Source organism: Eurytemora carolleeae, unplaced genomic scaffold, assembly GCF_000591075.1.
Source record: "Eurytemora carolleeae unplaced genomic scaffold, Eaff_2.0 scaffold44, whole genome shotgun sequence".
Taxonomy (NCBI): Eukaryota; Metazoa; Arthropoda; class Copepoda; order Calanoida; family Temoridae; genus Eurytemora; species Eurytemora carolleeae.
In genome coordinates, this window is record NW_019396339.1 from 403133 (window position 1) to 421266 (window position 18134).

At 33.8% G+C, this 18134-nt stretch overlaps 2 protein-coding genes across 3 annotated transcripts in view; both read right to left on the minus strand.

Annotated features, from left to right (window-relative positions):
- Positions 1-1183: 1183 nt before the first annotated feature.
- On the minus strand, positions 1184-3653 carry LOC111701234 (uncharacterized). Of its 2 annotated transcripts, none has more exons than XM_023472424.1 (4): positions 3166-3653; positions 2727-2974; positions 1717-1813; positions 1184-1331 (listed from the first exon to the last, which is right to left on the minus strand). In XM_023472424.1, the coding sequence occupies exons 1-4, from the start codon at positions 3381-3383 to the stop codon at positions 1199-1201; spliced, it is 696 nt and encodes a 231-aa protein (XP_023328192.1). In that variant the 5' UTR covers positions 3384-3653; the 3' UTR covers positions 1184-1198. The 2 variants fall into 2 exon arrangements, with proteins under 2 accessions (XP_023328192.1, XP_023328191.1); XM_023472423.1 differs by having other exon boundaries at positions 2727-2977.
- A 6968-nt stretch (positions 3654-10621) lies between these two features.
- Positions 10622-18134, minus strand: part of LOC111701258 (zinc finger protein 236) — a 30156-nt gene continuing 22643 nt past the window's right edge. Inside the window, exons 21-26 of the mRNA XM_023472453.1 lie at positions 17934-18075; positions 17450-17520; positions 12535-12756; positions 11971-12081; positions 11435-11536; positions 10622-10787 (exon numbers count right to left, since the gene is read on the minus strand). Of these exons, the coding sequence (XP_023328221.1) occupies positions 10622-10787; positions 11435-11536; positions 11971-12081; positions 12535-12756; positions 17450-17520; positions 17934-18075 (814 nt within the window). The remainder of the gene's footprint in view (positions 10788-11434; positions 11537-11970; positions 12082-12534; positions 12757-17449; positions 17521-17933; positions 18076-18134) is intronic.

Here is an 18134-nt window from a genome sequence, read left to right on the forward strand (position 1 = left end):
ATACAGATAGCTGCTCTTACTACTAAACTATTCCTGTAATATACAGGAAACAGATAGCTGCTCTTACTACTAAACTATTCCTGTAATATACAGTATACAGAAAGCTGTTCTTACTACTAAACTATTCCTGTAACAAACAGTATAGATATCTGCTCTTACTACTAAACTATCCCTGTAATATACAGCATACTGATAGCTGCTCTTTCTACTAAACTATTCCTGTAATATACAGAATACAGATAGCTGCTCTTACTACTAAACTATTCCTGTAATATACAGGAAACGGAAAGCTGTTCTTACTACTAAACTATCCCTGTAATATACGGGATACAGATAGCTGCTCTTACTACTAAACTATTCCTGTAATATACAGGAAAAAATAGCTGCTCTTACTATTAAACTATCCCTCTAATATACAGGATACAGATAGCTGCTCTTACTACTAAACTATTCCTGTAATATACAGGAAACAAATAGCTGCTCTTACTACTAAACTATTCCTGTAATATACAGGAAACAAATAGCTGCTCTTACTACTAAACTATCCCTGTAATATACAATATAGATATCTGCTCTTACTACTAAACTATCCCTGTAATATGGAGTATACAGATAGCTGCTCTTACTACTAAACTATTCCTGTAATATATAGTATACAGAAAGCTGCTCTTACTACTAAACTATCCCTGTAATATACAGGATACAGATAGCTGCTCTTACTACTAAACTATCCCTGTAATATACAGGATACAGATATCTGCTCTTACTACTGAACTATTCCTGTAATATACAGGATACAGATAGCTGCTCTGCTCTTCCTTGTAAGAAACAATATACATACGTACACACTAAACTGATATTAAACTACACAATGCAATATATACTACAGGGAAAACCAGAAAACAAAAGAATAGGAAGACGACATTATAACAATACTTGATGTTGTTACAAAACAAATAGTTTTACAAAACACTAATTTTATCACTTATTTAGTGAAATAGGACTGTTTACATTCCACAATTGATGTATTTCATGTTCACTGGACTTTTAAATATAATAACTTGATTCTAAAAGTACTTTTCCTATTTCAGATATTTCTGGTTATCGCTGTACATATACTTAACTTAAAATTTATGTCTTAACCCTAAAAATCTCTCGTTTTACTGCCGAAAGCAAGTCCAAAGTAATAAAACCTCTATTAATGTATTTTTACCTTGCATATATGACAATGATGAAGCTCTGGTCCTGGTTTATGGGATTTTTTATGGCTTTTCAATTCCGTAGCTGTTGAGAATACATCACAGCATTCTTGGCACTTGTGCTGGGTCGGTCTACCAGTAAAGTTTAGATTTAAAATCATAGAGGGCGCTGAAACACTTCTTTAAATGTTTTTGCTAAATCTACCCATACTCAACCCCGCCCCCCTTTCATAGCGCGCAAAAAGTGTGAAAATTGTACATAACTATGATTCTGTAATGTTTGATATTGATTATGTTTTAGTACTGATGAGGACATCATAGAAATGTCGAAATATATTTACTATAAAAGTTGTCTCCATCGTTTATTTCTAATCTGGTTTGGCTCAACCTTGCACCAACTATAAATAGTATATAATTCTTGGGTTAGGTTAGGACACTAGGACGAGGGGAGGAAGGCCAACCACATAGAGAGAGCATGAATCAAATATAGAAAATGGTTACAAATCTGAACACTTTCCTTGTAGGAACAGTAGCTGATTTCTGGTGTTCTTCTGATAAACCAGCTCCTTCAAGCTTAAGTTCGTCCGCCTGAAAGCTACTAGCCTCATTTAATACTAAAAAGGATCATTATTTATTCAGTATACCCACTCTTTTACCACCTGAACAGTGAACCCATAATTCATATTCCAAAATGTTCTTAAATTCAATAATCTTTCAAACCCTCCTCAGTTCTCATCCTTCTTTTTAAAAATCCAATTGCAAAGATATTAGAACTAGAAATCTATAGTTTGAGGCGAGTAATCAGTTCCTTTATATTTTCAACGGTTCTATAATTTTCCCCAATTTGAATATCATTTTTTTACATTTCTTTAATTGTTGATTTTGAGGGAGAAAATTAAAATTTTGATTTGTTAATTTGTGTTTACTTAATTTTCTTATTTCTATGATTTAACGTATTGTCAAATCAAACAACGATATAAATTAATACACTGCACTGTCTAGATTTCATACAAACTTAGAACAAATTAATGACTTGTCATCAAAAACTTTAAACGTGATGTAATATTTAAATTATTGGTCCTGTAGCAAGTTTTAAAATCTCATTACTTCAATAAAGTTTTTACGTGAACGTGAACGTAAACGTAAACGTAAACGTAAACGTAAACGTAAACGTAAATGTAATTTCAAGTGATCCTCCATGCCATTCCCGATTTATAACAGTATACCCTTTAAACCTTAATTTGTTCAAAAATCTGAAATATAAAGTCGTTTTTCTGACTGGAAAAGTGTTTAATTATGATAACTTCTCCAGTCTTTCTAACAAGCAAGAAATGCGCAAGTCACTTTTTCAGAGAAACCACAAGTGATAATAAACAGTATTCCAAAACAAAAACATGGACTTTTAATTCAAACTTGATCAAACAAAGGTTTTAAGGGTAAGTTGTAAATCGGGCATTATCATCTTTGCATAGAGGAATACTTAAAAAAGGTCACTTTAAGTACTTATAAAATACTATCATCTGTCACCTGGTCTCCAAGTTTGATTATTGGTCAGGTCATTAAGATTAGTTTGACCAGGCTGCCCGGTTGACTGATGACCGGCCGACTCATGAATACTGGTTAACCCTTGCTGGGTGGTTGACTTTTGAATGCTTTGTTGATTGTTCAACCCTAGCTGTCTCTGCTGGTCTGAAAGACTCTGAAGACCTAGCTGGCTGGTGGCATTATTCACGTTGGTAGACAAGCCGACCAAGCATTCATCCACCATACCCTCTCTACAACAAATAATGCTTCATTAATTGTAATCCCTGTTTTCTAAGTTTATTTAATTTAGGCGATTCTCCCTTTATATAATGTCCAATTAATGATTTTAAACGGTGGCCATTAAAACTACGTTTTTCTTAAACAATTTGTTGACAATTTTTAGAAGAAGCCATAAGCTGTCAAAATAGAAGTAGAAACTAACCTTTGTTGAGAAAGATTGATGTTAGTTTTATGAATTCTAACTTCTCCGTCATGGGGAAACAAGTCTTCCTCTTCTTTCTCCTCTACTCTGACCGCATGCTCGAGAATATTGGAGTTTAAAGGAATGGTCATGGTTTCCACCGAGGATTCATATTCAACCATCTCAATGGAACCCTGTTCAGTCCCAGGTACGGGAAACAGACAATCTGAAGTATCCATCCGACCAACTCCAAGCTCATCAGATCCAGCAGCATCGTTGATTGATCGAACCTTCTCCGCGTCCCGGTTGGGTAGAGAGATCTTGGAGAACTCAATTTCGTATCCAGGATGTAGGGTGGTGACAGTACTGTCATCAATAATGACCGTGGTTTCAATTTTATCGTAAGGTTCCGTATCTTGATATTTAGCTCGAGCCCGCTCCTCTGCCTCATCTCTTCCATGTAATTTTATATGCTTCTTACAGTTAACCTACATATATTATTTTAGGGAGTGTTCGCGAAAATCTAAAGCTAAACCAAAAATGAAAATTTAAATATAAAGGTTTCTTTTGTTATATCCATTTAAAAATTAAACAACTATGATTTATTTGACATGTACTCTCCTGAAATAAATAAGCTTTTTAAAGAAATGATTTTGCAAAAGCACTTTTGATAGAAAATACCAAAGCATCTTGATCCCCTTTAATTGCATACGATATAAACAGCAGTAAAGGACAAAGATCACTTTCCTATTCATCAATTTTTGAATTATGATTTTTCCATGTTAGATGTTAATATTGTTTAACCCCACAATGTATTGCTTACAGGAGTGCAGAAACAGAAATTTCTAAATTTAAAAAATCTATTCTTTGGAAACTAAATAATAGTTGTAAAAGTAATAAGTAGATTCTAGAAATTATGTTAGTTAAGATTAACCTTTGTGAGAAAGAGAAATGGAAAGATTATTAGGTTTTTTATTTCGTAGATATGAATAAAAGATTAGTCTTCATCCTTTGTTCAACTTATGTAGACTATATTAAAAAATATGAGGATGGGGATGAAAAATGATTTCCAAAACTTGACAAGTTAAGAAGAGGAGGGGAGGGGGGGAGGAGTCAGGAAAGGCAACGAACAAGACTGGAAAACAAGATGTTATAACAAACCGCACCAAAAAAATGTAAGATAACAAAAAACGAAACTATTATAAGATATATAATTATGTCATGGTCATAAGATAAACATGAGTGTAACATATCTTACAATTACAAAATGTGTATTGTAACTTATAGTTAGAAAATGTAAAAAAGAAATTGAAAGTAATCTACGAATTGAAAACCTCAAAATTACAACATTAAATTAGAAGACTTTGATGGAATATAAAAATAAGTAATTTCTATACTTTATCTTTATCAAACAAAAAGGAGGGGCAAAAGAGTTCTTTACCCTGAGTACGCATCTGCAATCATCCATTAAATTATATTAGTTCAGTTAAATCTAGCCAACAATCGTCAACTAAGTTCTGTATTTGGGTAAATGCAAATTATTGTTAAGAATTATAATTTGATCATGAATCATTTCAAAATTAAAATATTTGGGGCAGAAATCAGGAAATCAGGATTAACAATTCGTCCCGTCTTTTCAGTATTTAATTTCTACAATGTTCACACCTTTTGGGCTGAATAGAAACTCACTAGTTCACTAACTTACTAGCATAACCTAAGATCACTAGCTTGTAAGCTAACTTACAAAATGAATAGCTCACTTAGAATTTAATAATAATTAGTATTTGTAATTATATTTATTTACTAGCTTGGTAACCCAGCTTATTATGCAGTTTTTCCGATAAACCTACTCAACTTAGAATTTACTTAGAACATTTTCGTGGTTCTACCAAGTTCACCAATCAAAATTTGAGGCAAATCGGTCCATGGGTTTCTTAGTTATGATCGGGCATCCAAACAAAATAACAAACAAACAGACACCCAGACATATATATAAATATATTTAGTAATACTATAATGGTTATAAAACATTATATGGAATCTCTCCAGCTGATATATTGATAATGATTTTATAAACGACATTGTGTCTTGAAATATTAATAATAATAATTAAAAACAAAGTCTTCGAGTAAATAAGGGCTAATTAATTGATGTTATTTGTATGTGTATAATATCCGAACTGTGTATAGTAAACTTCTTATCAAATATATGAAATAGTATACAATACATATTAAAGGTATAAACTGTGGTTTTCTCATTTCTATATAAATAAATACGAAAACTTTGACTCAAATATTTCAAATATTTCAAATATTTAAAAAGCATCGTCGTAGGTAATATTTTTAGTGCTAAAGGATCATAACAGTGTGTTGTCTTTTGAACTTGAAAAAATCGATATGATATTTGTCTCTATTTTCCTCACTATTCTTTAATACCTTTTCCTCTATTTTCTCCTTTATAACCTTTTGTTTCTCCTTCCCCTCTCTTTGTTTTCCTTTAGTTATAAATTATTTTATTTCTTTGGGCTTCTTTGAAATTTAACATGCATGTATCGATGAAAAAGAGCCTCTCATTCAAAACAACCAGCAATGGTTAGAGAGGTCCTGGCTAGATTTAACTTTAAAAATTGTGCCTACCAATAATTCATATTATTAAAATATTTAGTCAAATATATGTATATATATATATATATCTGATAAGAATTTAGTAAATTAGGCTATGTTCTTTCTGAACGTCATACCTTTCAGCTTCTATTTTTACGGTTTAAACTATTTATTTTGCATTCTTAATTTACCACTTCTTTTCATTTTTTAAATCAAGATAAAGGAATTGAGTCTTGATACAGACTCTGATTTTCTAATCTTTGGAACCCAATGTCTTAGGCCTCAGCTATTTCAAAATATGTATTCAGAAAGTTTAAATAATGTAAAATTGACCCGGCTCGATTGATTTTCATGAACGCGTACAGCACTAGAGAATTTAAAGATAAGTACAGTAAAGTAATATACAGAGTTATCCAAAAAGAATGAGACAAAAAAGACGACCCCAAAAATTTTTCAATATGAAGATCTGAATGTTAAATTTATTCTCCCGCGTTTATTACAGTCTTTACTGGTTTGGTAAAGAAAAAGCTTATCTTAAAATGTAAGTAAGCGAAGATTTAAGGAAAAGAACTCAATAAATTCTTTACAGTCGTCTCTGAAGTCTCATCCTATAACCCTGTAGCTTGGTTTAGGGTACTGAGTAGACTGTAAATGTTTAACAGGTGTAAGATATAATGGTGTATAAGTCCACTCTAGAGAATCCAACCAGTAACTACCCAACACCATTTATAATCCATCCAATACCAGACCAGGAATATTAAATAAGAGTGGGAGTAAACCATACATTAATACAAACCATACATATATACATACCATACATACATACATACATACATACATACATACATACATACATACATACATACATACATACATACATACATACATACATACCATACATATATACATACATACATACATACAAACATACATACATACACCCATACATGCCATACATACATACATATACACATTCAATGTTTAGAATATTTATGTAAGGCATTGAGTCTTAGCTACACACTCAAATTTGCTAATTCCTTTTTCTTGCAACCTGATAGTATAAACCTCTAATATTTTAAATAATAATATTTTATTTAAATGAAATATTTGAAATATTTGAAGGAATAACCACCCTGTACAGAGATGCTCGTTTAATGTTGAGCTGGGCTATAGAGTGTGTCAGGAGGTGGGCCATGCGGCATTGCTACATGAGGACGAGGACCAGGAGATTTTGACAACCTATGGCCCGCGGAATTTCGATCATTTCTTAGCCTCTTGGTGGAATAGAGATAGAGCTAGCTCAGCTGGTCGGAATGAGTACTCTTGGGAGGAGCAGGGGGACAACTCTGGAGCAACGAGGCAGTCCTGGAGAGATTCAAGATGGTCGTCTGGGCCATACAGCAAGTACAGCCGAAGATCTAACTAGATGGAAGAGGATGCAGGATTCAGAATGATTTGATCAAGATTTATAATCAATTTTAGAGCTATGTATGAGATTATTTATTTCGCGGCCAAGTTAAGGGCTATGATTTTATATAAAGTGTGTATGTTTAATTAATAAAACAATTATTTTCTCCGGATGTTACAGAGTTACTTACAAACAGAGTATTGATATCTTAATGGAAAGGTCATCCCATGTTTAAAATGTACTGCACAGAATGTTAACATCAGGAATATACATTATTCTTGGAATAGTTTATGGCTACTAAAACTATATAACTGTAAATTTGTGTTTTTTGTTCTGCAGGATTCTTTGGGTTTTGGTCCTTTCAGTGTTTAGCCCAAGATAGGCATGGGGAAAACAATAGGGGCAAGGGCTAAGGTCATCGTCTAAGGTAAGCTGCAGCTAAGGCAGCAGTCACGTCAACACCTTTGAAAATATGCTTTTGGAACTGCAATGGTATTGCTAACTTGTGAAAGCAGCAAGAAATAGCAGACGCTTGACATCTTATTTGTGGATGAGACTCACTTGAAACAGGGCAGTAATTAAAATATGTCCCTGATAGATCCATGGAACCCATTTTACTTAAAGAGGTATGGGTTTAAAAAAGGTAGGCGGCTGATTGGTCCTAAGATCAGAACAGCTGAACTGTCTGGTATAAAATCCAGAAGTGGAGGGGTCAAATTGGATCAACAGCGAAAGAATTTTGATCTTGGTTCACAACAATTACTGTTAACTGGCAATTTGTTTTGAGGTTACCGCAAAAAGTGAGTTCATGACCTGGAACGATAGCATGTAAAAAGCTTTGCAAGGAGAGATCAGGTCCCAAACAGAGGATGGGTACCAATGCATGATCATAGGGGGATATGAACGTGGGCACTCTTCCCGATGGTATTGAGGGGAATAGACCTGGTTAAAATACCAATGGAGTTAAGCTTTTGAACTTTGTGAAGTATAAAAATTTGCTAATGCTGAATCAAGACAATAAGATCTGTTTAGGCCTGTTCACGCAAATAAAGCTGAGTTACTGGATAGGGGACAAACAAATGGCAGTTATTCTGGAGGCGTGGCTGTCAGCTTCAGAGGCTTACAAACAATAGGGTACCTTTTGAGGTAAATCATATTGTTGGATATAAAATATTATTATTATTTTCATGAAGGTATCTACAGGACCTTCATGCAGAGGGTTTGCGGCAGTACGCCATAGAACTCGACCCATGCTTGGTGGTCCACACTTTGGTCCAGTGGGACCAACCACCAATGACAACCGCCTACTTACTTTGGAGATAGTGTGGTGACGCGGGCTCTTCCCTAACCTCTCTTCAGATTTAGAATACAACATTTGTGAATCGATAAATCACAAAGTAGTAATATTAAGTACATTGACAAAAATAATTCAATTCGATGTTATGAATGTGTAAGTAAAGAATCCAAAAAATCTATAATTAGCAGAGTTTAAAGCATTCATATAAAGAATCCAAGAAATCTGTAAAAAAATTAGAGTTTAGATGTTTATGTAAAGAATCCAAAAAATCTATAAAAAAAAACAGAGTATAGAATGTTTCTGTAAAGAATCCAAGAAATTTGTATAAAAAACAGATTTACAATGTTTATGTAAAGAATCCAAGAAATCTAAAAAAAAACCAGAGTTTAGAATGTTTATGTAAAGAATCCAAAAAATCTATAAAAAACAGAGTTTAGAATGTTTATGTAAAGAATCCAAAAAATCTATAAAAAAAAACTGAGTTAAGAATGTTTATGTAAAGAATCCAAAAAATCTATAAAAAAAATCAGAGTTTAGAATGTTTATGTAAAGAATCCGAGAAATCTATAAAAAGCAGAGATTAGAATGTTAATGTAAGGAATCCAAGAAATCTATTTTTAAAAAAACAGAGTTTAGAATGTTTATTTAAAGAATCCGAGAAATATTTCTAAAAAACAGAGTTTAAAATGTTTAAGTAAAGAATCCGAGAAATATTTTTTTTTAAACAGAGTTTAGAATGTGTAATGTCAATAAGAATAGTTTAAAACGTTTTACTATATTTGAACTAATCACAATTTACACAATTGACGTCAAGTAGTAATTGCTAGTAAGATTTAAAAGATTTGTTAAAAGAGGTATTGAGAAGAACAAAAATGTTTTGAATTTCCAATAAGTGCCCAAACAAATTTTCTTTTTTCATACTTATACATAAAATCAGAAGAGGAGCCACGAGGTCATGTCTCATTCATTTTACCTTCTCTATCTGTCTAGTTTGCAGTGAATAAAGAAAGAAATGTTGAGAGTTCACTATGAACCTTGCAATACTACTACTAACTAATATCCGTGTAGTGGGTAGAGAGCCGGTATTACGCAAGCGTCGGATTTCAAGTTTTCAATTGGAGATTTTAACGAAATTCAGGACAATGAGTCATCCCTTACTACTGCTCACTGCTCAGTCAGCCGGAAAGCCTGCTGCCGTATATCATCTATCCATAAATAATATCCTGTAAAGCTGGAGTTTAATTTAGCTGCGCAATGTATTTTCTACATACACATTTGTTTGTATTTTCTGGCACTCCTACTTTTGTTATGACATCTAGACAACTGTGAAAGTTAGTCATCAAATTTTAAGAAAGCCTCAACTTAACAGCGTTGCAACGGCTTAGCATTTGGTTTTACCTCACTAAGTCATTTATACTATTTTCTACCCCTAGACATATACATTCTGAACCTGCAACGCGCTTGTTTCTAGCTTAAGCCTATCAGGAGTAATTGGCAAAATACTGCTCAATTTTTGCGTGAAAGTTTGCACAGATCGTAAGTCTTAGACAAATTATATCCACGCTTTCAAAACCTCCCATTTTCCGATAAATATTTTATAAACTAATCTGAGACATTTTCAATGTCCCTTTTCCGATAGTTTTGTACAAATGTCTAAAATATTTTACTATTATCCTTTTAACTGTGTAGAAAATTTGTATTCAGTTTATTCAATCCTTTATGACCATCTGTAAATTCATAAAACAAACGCCCTCAACAGTAACACCCTATATCTTTGCAACCCAATGTTGTAGACCTTGAAGATATTGTTAGGATCATCAGGTTGTAAAGAGGGGATGACAAATTCCTTTTTATCTCCAAAATATATGTATATATATATATATATATTCTGGGAATTCTATTGTAAAGACAGCAAGGAAATGACTAAAATTTAAATCATTCTATAACTCTTGGAGACTCAAAAAAAATATCTCTATTATCTATATATATATATATATATATAAAGAGATAATCTCTGTTTGTTTGTTTGTATGTCCGATCATAACTCTTGAAGCCCTTGACGGATTTGCCTCAAATTTTGATTGGTGAAATCGATAGAACCACGGAAATATGCTTATCTTGGATTAAAATTTCTTATTTGAATAGATTGACTCTTGTCAAGAAAAACTTTTATTCCAGGTAAAGCTGGTTTCCCAAGCTAGTATTCCCATTAAGTGCAACCCATAAAATTGTGAAAAATGAAAAATTGTCTTTAGTAACCTGATGTGACGACATGTGTCTCCTGACACTGCCTGGTGTGGTAAAACTGCTGCCACAAACTCCACACTCATACAGTCTAAACCACAAGGAATATAGTTTTTTAAATTATTGATTGAACAAAAGAATTACGCATATTTAGTAAGAATTTGGAGAAAACTTTTTATGTTTTTAGCAGTGATTATGATCCATTTACTTTTGATATAGATTCGGATCCGCCCTGGAAAAAAATGAATCCAGGTCTTTAAAATTTACAGCTTTTTTTAACAAAAGAAGAATGTTCAAGTGATTTTTATATTACATTTTTCTTTTGTTGCTGATTTTGATGATAAAACTTGATAAAACGTACAGGATCCTAAGCACTGGTTTTGTTAAAAATTGAGTTATTCTGACGACTTTCTAAACACTTAGTTATTAAAGTCTAACAAAACTCAATAATAGGTTTGGATATATCAAACAAAATTTTTTCTAAAATTGCGTTTTGCACATTCTGGATTCAGAAAACAGAAGAAGAAACAACATGCACAGGAAGAGAAAAGAAGGAAGTCGGGAACAAAATTGCAAAAAATAAGCTAAATAACTAAAACAGGGAAACAAGTAAAAACTAAAGTGAAAGGGCATAAATTAAAAGTATTTAATCAAGGGTAACTTTAATTTACGTTTACTGTCACTTTCAGGATATCAGAATAAAATTTTCTAATTGTAGTGGTTACAATATGTACTTACTTAACCCTTCCATGTGTCTTGATATGAAGATTAAGAGTCCCTCTGGTAGTAAAGTTTTTCTTACATTTATGGCATTGGAACGGTTTCTCTCCAGTGTGTGACCTGAAATTGTTAAAAAATAAATAAAAAATACACAAATTTGATAATTTATCATGGGAAAGATTCGAGTAAGGAAACTCTTTCAGATTTTCTTTTTCTTACACAATTTTATACAAATGCGTTTCTTTATTCTAAATTTATTAATTTGCTTAAAAAAACACCTTAGATTACATCTTTAAAAACATCTTCTCAAATAAACCCCTTTCTTTGTGCAATAAGAAGTATTACGGAACTTACTACACAAATTTAATTTTCTAATTTCTTTATCTTTGCAACCTGATGTTGTACACTTTTGATAGTTCTGCTATATAAAATAATCAAAGTTAAAAACATCAAAGGTTTACACCATAAGAAACAGAAATTCGAAGATATTATTTAAAGGTGAGTAATCAATTCCTTTGTCTAAGTTTGTACAAAAGGGACTGTTCAGTACTTACATAGTGTGTTGCTTTAAGTGTGAGGATCTTTTAAATGCCGCGGTACAGTATGAACACTTGTATTGCCGCAAATCTACCTCCAGTGCGGAAGGGTTGTACACATTTTCAAACCTGTTAAATACAAATAAAATGAAAACGTCATCACTGTTTTTTTTTCAAAATTGATAAGGAGAAGCCTAGTAAATTAAACTACAATTTCAAAATCGTCTTTGATTTTTATTTAATTCCCAACCAACAAAAGTCTACTTAAAGTCAACTTAAACTCGACTTTATACTCCAAGAAGTTGACTTTTACACAACTTTTTAAAAAGTCGATCCAAAACTGGACTTTAAAATAAAGCTTGCTATACGACTGGACCAAAATGGCTGATTTTTCAGGCAACCCCTGGGTAGTTAGTACCCTGTGGGTTACAGGCTATTTTTCTTTAAATTTCATGAGCAACGCATGTAAAATCAGGTAAATTCATAGTTTTATAGTAAGAATGTGGGTAAACAGCAGGGGTAACAATGACTATAGTTAAGACATTTATTCAGAAATATGAGCCTTTTTATCTTTTTGTTTACCTGGCTTGATCCTGTACTATCCCATTCCTGGTGACTAGCAAGGGTTCTAATGTCCTCACGTCCTCTACCACAACCTCCCCAGCATTGAAGTCCCTGTCATCCTCCTCCACCTCCTCCTCCTCCTCCAAGAAGTGCTCCTTCTGCCTATGCTGCTTCAAGGCAGTGATTGTAAAAAATACTTTGCTACAGGTATCACAGTTTAGCTTTTGATTTTGATGAATCCTTAGAACAAAGACATTAAACTCAACATAATAGCCAAAAAAGGAACAGCTTTTGTTATTTCCATATACCACAAATTCAAAGATTAATACATTTATGTTTCAAAGATATAGAGATTGGAAAAAAAGAATTTGATGCCAGTAGTCCAAGTAAAATACTAAGAAAGATGATTAAAGAGGGTTGAGGGGGGATTTGTTAAAAATTCACTTTTAAGTAATCCTTTGTCTACAAATTACTTACTTACTTACTTCTGTGGTGATTCTCAGCAGTCCCAGTGGGACCATTATGAGAATTTCTGCCAGGCAATGAACGGTTGATCAGGACTTATGCAAGGCTGGATTTAGATAGCATCAACAGTTCTTGTGCATAGATAATCATCATATCGGAATTTGAACATATTTATATAGGGGTTGAACTTTTGACAAGGGCTGTTAGTTTGTTCCATATATCTGGTACTCTGATGCTAAAGAAATTCCTTCTGATTTCAGTCCTTGAAAAAAAGGATTCAAGGTTTGCTGGTTTAGGATTTTTTAAGTTGTGATCATGTCCGTTTTTATTCTGCGATCCTTTAAAGAGAGTAGCTTGAGCTCTTGAAGTCGATTCTTGTAATTTTGGCTTCTCAGCCCAGAAACCAAGCGTACAGCTCTATGTTGAATATGTACAATTAATTTTGATTTTATAATATGATTTAAAATAAATAATAAATACCATTGTCAATTTTCCACCTTAAAAGTTGTTACATGCAAGTTAATAGTGCACTCCATGGAAGAAATTATTTCTCTAAATCAGACATGTAGGTGCACAGGGAATCCTAGAGACCTGGCGCACTCTCAAACTAAAACCAGTCTTTTCTAATAAGGATGAAGAACCCATTCATATTACCCCACAGGCTCTGGGTTAGTGATGGTTGTGGAGAAAAAAACCCATCCCACTCTGCCTTAGAGGATCAGTAACGTTTCATATAGTATATTTTCGTATAGTAACATTTTGTCTAGTACACCTTTTCTAGGTAACATTTGGTAAAGGTAACATTTGGTATAGGTAACATTTTGTATAGGTAACATTTCGTATAGGTAACATTTTGTATAGATAACATTTCGTATAGGTAACATTTTGCATAGGTAACATCCAAAGTAATTTTTCGTATAAATGTAAAAATTAAAGAACGTCGAGATATTTTTGTAAGAAAACCATGAATATTTCACTAAGAAAACTGCGAACCATTTAAAGAAAATCCGCAAAATTACAAAAACCTCAAGCATGTCTCTGATAAGACTTACTAAGTCTACTCGTGGAAAGGATGCAATAATCGATAACAACTATCATAAATATACCTTTAATAGTACTGGAAAAAATGTTAACTATTGGACCTGAGCAAACAGAAGTTGTAAGGCAAGGATTTCCACCCGGAAATCAACAGGGAACCTTGTAGGACAATCAATTCCTCTGCATGATCATGGTAATCAGCTCCTGATCAAGAAGGCTAAAGAACATGAGGTCGCTGTCCTTGACAACCTGGACAATGTTCCAGCAGCTACCACAAAGGCAGTGTTGCAGCAAATTAGTACCAACATCCTTGCCTCCTCAAGTCCAGGGCTGCTAAGCAGTACATCTTCTGCTGGTGCTGTAAAAATAGCCCATTGGAGGAAGAAACAGAAAAATAACCCCAGGCCAAAGATTCCAGAATCTCATCTTGATATCATGGAAGAACAGATACCAGATAAGTTGACAATGGCCAATCATCAACGTCTTAAGTTACTTGATGAACAGTTTGGCATTCTGCCTGACAAAGAATATCTGCAGCAGGTGGCTCATGAACTTCAAAAATCGGATAATTAATTAAACTGTAAAAAAATGAACGTATACATTAAATATAAATACAAAAATAGCTGATATTTGGTGTCTCATTTTTCATCTTTATTTTTACATTATACGAAAAATTACCCAAAGTGTTACCTATACAAAATGTTACCTATACCAAATGTTATTTATACAAAATGTTATCTTTACGAAATGTTACCTATACAAAATGTTACCTATACAAAGTGTACTAATATATGAAATGTTACCTAGACCAAATGTTACTATACGAAAATGTACTATACAAAATGTTACTGATCCGCAATAGAGTTTGATCCAGTTGTTGTGCTAGTTAGCAGTGTGGGGCAGACACCAGGCAATCATCGTGTTCTGCTAGTTATCCTTAGTATCGCATTTTTTTCCCGCCTGCAAGGGCACACTCATTGGAGACTTCCAGTCGAGCTCCTTCCATTTTTTTATCTTCATAAAAGTAATGGAGTTTCTTGCTCATCTTCCCCTCACTCAAATTCAAAACCTTGTTTGGAAGATCACTCCAGTCACTGCCTGGAGTAGTGGAAATATATTTTAAGATATTGTATCCTACACAGTGACGGTTCTTCTGGGATCTCTCTTTACCCATTAAATATCCTTTTATTGAATGGAAATTTTTTTCAGGAAAAATGGAAACCCTAATCATACCATATTGAACAGAAGAAACAAGAATCAGATTCTCTCTCCTGAGTTGTAGGAGTAGCCCCCCCCCACCCCCACCCCCAAGCAGTTTACTCCACTATACAGGATCTGGAATTCTTAGCATGTTAACACTGTATTTACCAACATAGCATAGGAGGGAACAGTAATATCTCCATCCTTCTCAAATCCATTATAAATGTATTATTCTTCTCCTTGGACTTGACGATTTCTTCATTTCTTTCGCAGTTTTAACTTCAACCTTCACTACATCACTACACTAAAAAAAAACTCTCAAATACAAGGCAAACTAGTGAAGTAACCAAGGCAGATTTGAACTTAGGTTTCTGGAAGGGAGCTAACAAATTCTTTAAATGAGAGGAGAATCCATGTACTTCCACAACACCTGGCTGCGTGAAGCTCAGGTTCTGGCTTACAAGTAATTCCATGTGCTTAGTAACAGACTCAGATGTGAACTCTGATATCTTGGGTTGGGGCAGGGACATACTAGACAGGTAGCTCAGAAATCATACCATAATAACAGGAAGTCAAAAAATCCTACCATAATGAACAGAAGAAACTAGACTCAGATTCTCTATCCCAATTTGGTGGAGTTGAATCCCCCAGTTCACTTCACTCTGCAGGATCTGGCATTCCTAGCATCTTGACACTAGCTTTACCAACGTGGCTTAGAAGAGACTCATCATCATATGTTTCAAGACGGAATAGTTCTGCTGGATCTCCAGTTTCTCCTAGTACAGTATAACAGTGTCAACTCCACAAGAAAACTAATGGACAATGGACATGGGCCAAAGGTGCTTCCTTATAGTTATACATTTATTTATTTAAAGTTCTCCTTCTTTCCCTTGGACTTGACCTGAGCCTTAGTTGAAGATTTATTTGTTTCTTCAGCAGCTTTAACTTCAACCTTCACTACCTTCCCCAGGTTCTCTTCCTCAGCCATCTGTTCTTTAAATAAACTCTCACCTACAAGCCAAACTAGTGAAGAAACCATGGCTTAGGTTTCTGGGACTTTTTTCCTCTCTTCTAAAAGCTTTGAGGACTTCCTTAAACTGGCTTTCTGAACCCCAGCCAGAAATTCTCTTAATGAGAGAAAATTCCATGCACTTCTGCATCATCGGCCTGCTGGTAACTCAGGAACTGGTTGAATAACAGACTTGAATGTGAACTCTGATATCTGGGGTCTGGGACAGACCAGACAGGTAGTCCAGAAATCTCTTATTAATTCCATCTTCTTCATTGTTCTCATCCTCTCCTTCATAATCCTCTAGTAACTTAATTATACATTTTACTATGAACGATTGTTTCCACATTTCCAACATAAACGGTTTGTAGTTCGGAGGAGGTTCCTTCAAGTAAAAGTTTGCATCCTGAGTTCTGAATCCTATTAACACATTTTCTCCTCAGTCAAACCCAGAGTTCCACCAGGAGGTCACCACACAGGATCTCATATGGTTACCTTTCCACATATTTATCAATCCAGTATTCCCGAGTTTATTCGAACTTTGTGTTTATCCACAAAATTAGATAACTGGATTATCAGTTCTGGATCTGAGAACAACACAGTTAGTTCATCAATGGCCAGGGAATGCGAGCCTTTGTATCTTGTAATAAAGTCATGATGAATAATTTGGCTCCAGATCTCACATCTTTTGTTTTCCATCTTTTGTCTTCTTAGTATCCCCAAAGGGGGCCCTAAACAGATGGCCCATGAGCCTCCTGATATTACTAAACCTAATAATATCATTGATCTTGAGGCTAGTAATTTAATAGTCCTTCTCTTACCTCTCAGGAGAAACTGGGGAACTGAAAGGTTGTATTAATCTCAGTTCTCAAGCAGTACTAGGTGGTTGGAAACTTCAAGCTTGGAGATGACTGCAATGGGAATGCTGGTTCTGGGAGTGTATTACAATAAGTGCTGCAGCCCTGCAGATGATCAGTGGTGGAAGAAATGGAATATTAGCCCTAGTGCTTTTAAAGTTTAGGCATTATCCGATCTGAAGCTTGTTTATCGAGCTGCTTTGTAGTTATGGCTGGAGTTTTAAAGAGATTTGTTTCCAGATCCAGATTTTGTATGTCAGTTCACTGCATCAGATCAGATATTTTTCCTTGACCTCAGTTACAAAATTATCTAAATATTTTGTTGAGAAATAATCCTATATTTGAATTTGAGTTTAATATTTTCCTAAGATGAGAGGAGAGTGTTGATTTAACGGAAAAGGAACGAGAGCAGTGGGAACAGTTGAACGGCTTTTCCTAAAAATAAAGTATATTGAGTGCTTCTTTATCTTAAAAAATAAAGTTCATCAAGTTCTAAATCTACTTAATCCTCTGTGCACCTTTATAAAATTATTAGGTAATTGTAGTGACAACAAAAGTCTGAGCTTTTATATTGTAAATCAAATATGTATCTTTAGTAATCTGGTGAATTAAATTGACTCTTTAAAGTATAAAAAAATGCAACAAATCAGAAACTGCAACAAGTCTGCTCTTGGCACTCCACAATCAGCTGCTAACTAACTAAGCACTTTATCATTTAGAATAAAGAGTTAATATGTGGATATTGAGTTCAGGCAATTAAGATTAGCACTTTTTCAAAATTTTGTACTGTTTTATTTAAGATCTTTAACTTTTAGATAAAAATGAAGAACAAACAAAGATAGCAATACCTTAGTATGAGTCCTAATATGCCGAAGCAAATCACTTGGTTTCTGGAAGCCTCTAACACACCAGCTACATAAATACAGCTGGACACCCCTCTCATCCATCCTAGTTCGAACCATGTGCTTTCTAACCTTTCCATCCTGCCACCTACATTTTTATTATCATTATTATCATAATTTTCATTATCATTATCTATACAAAATGTT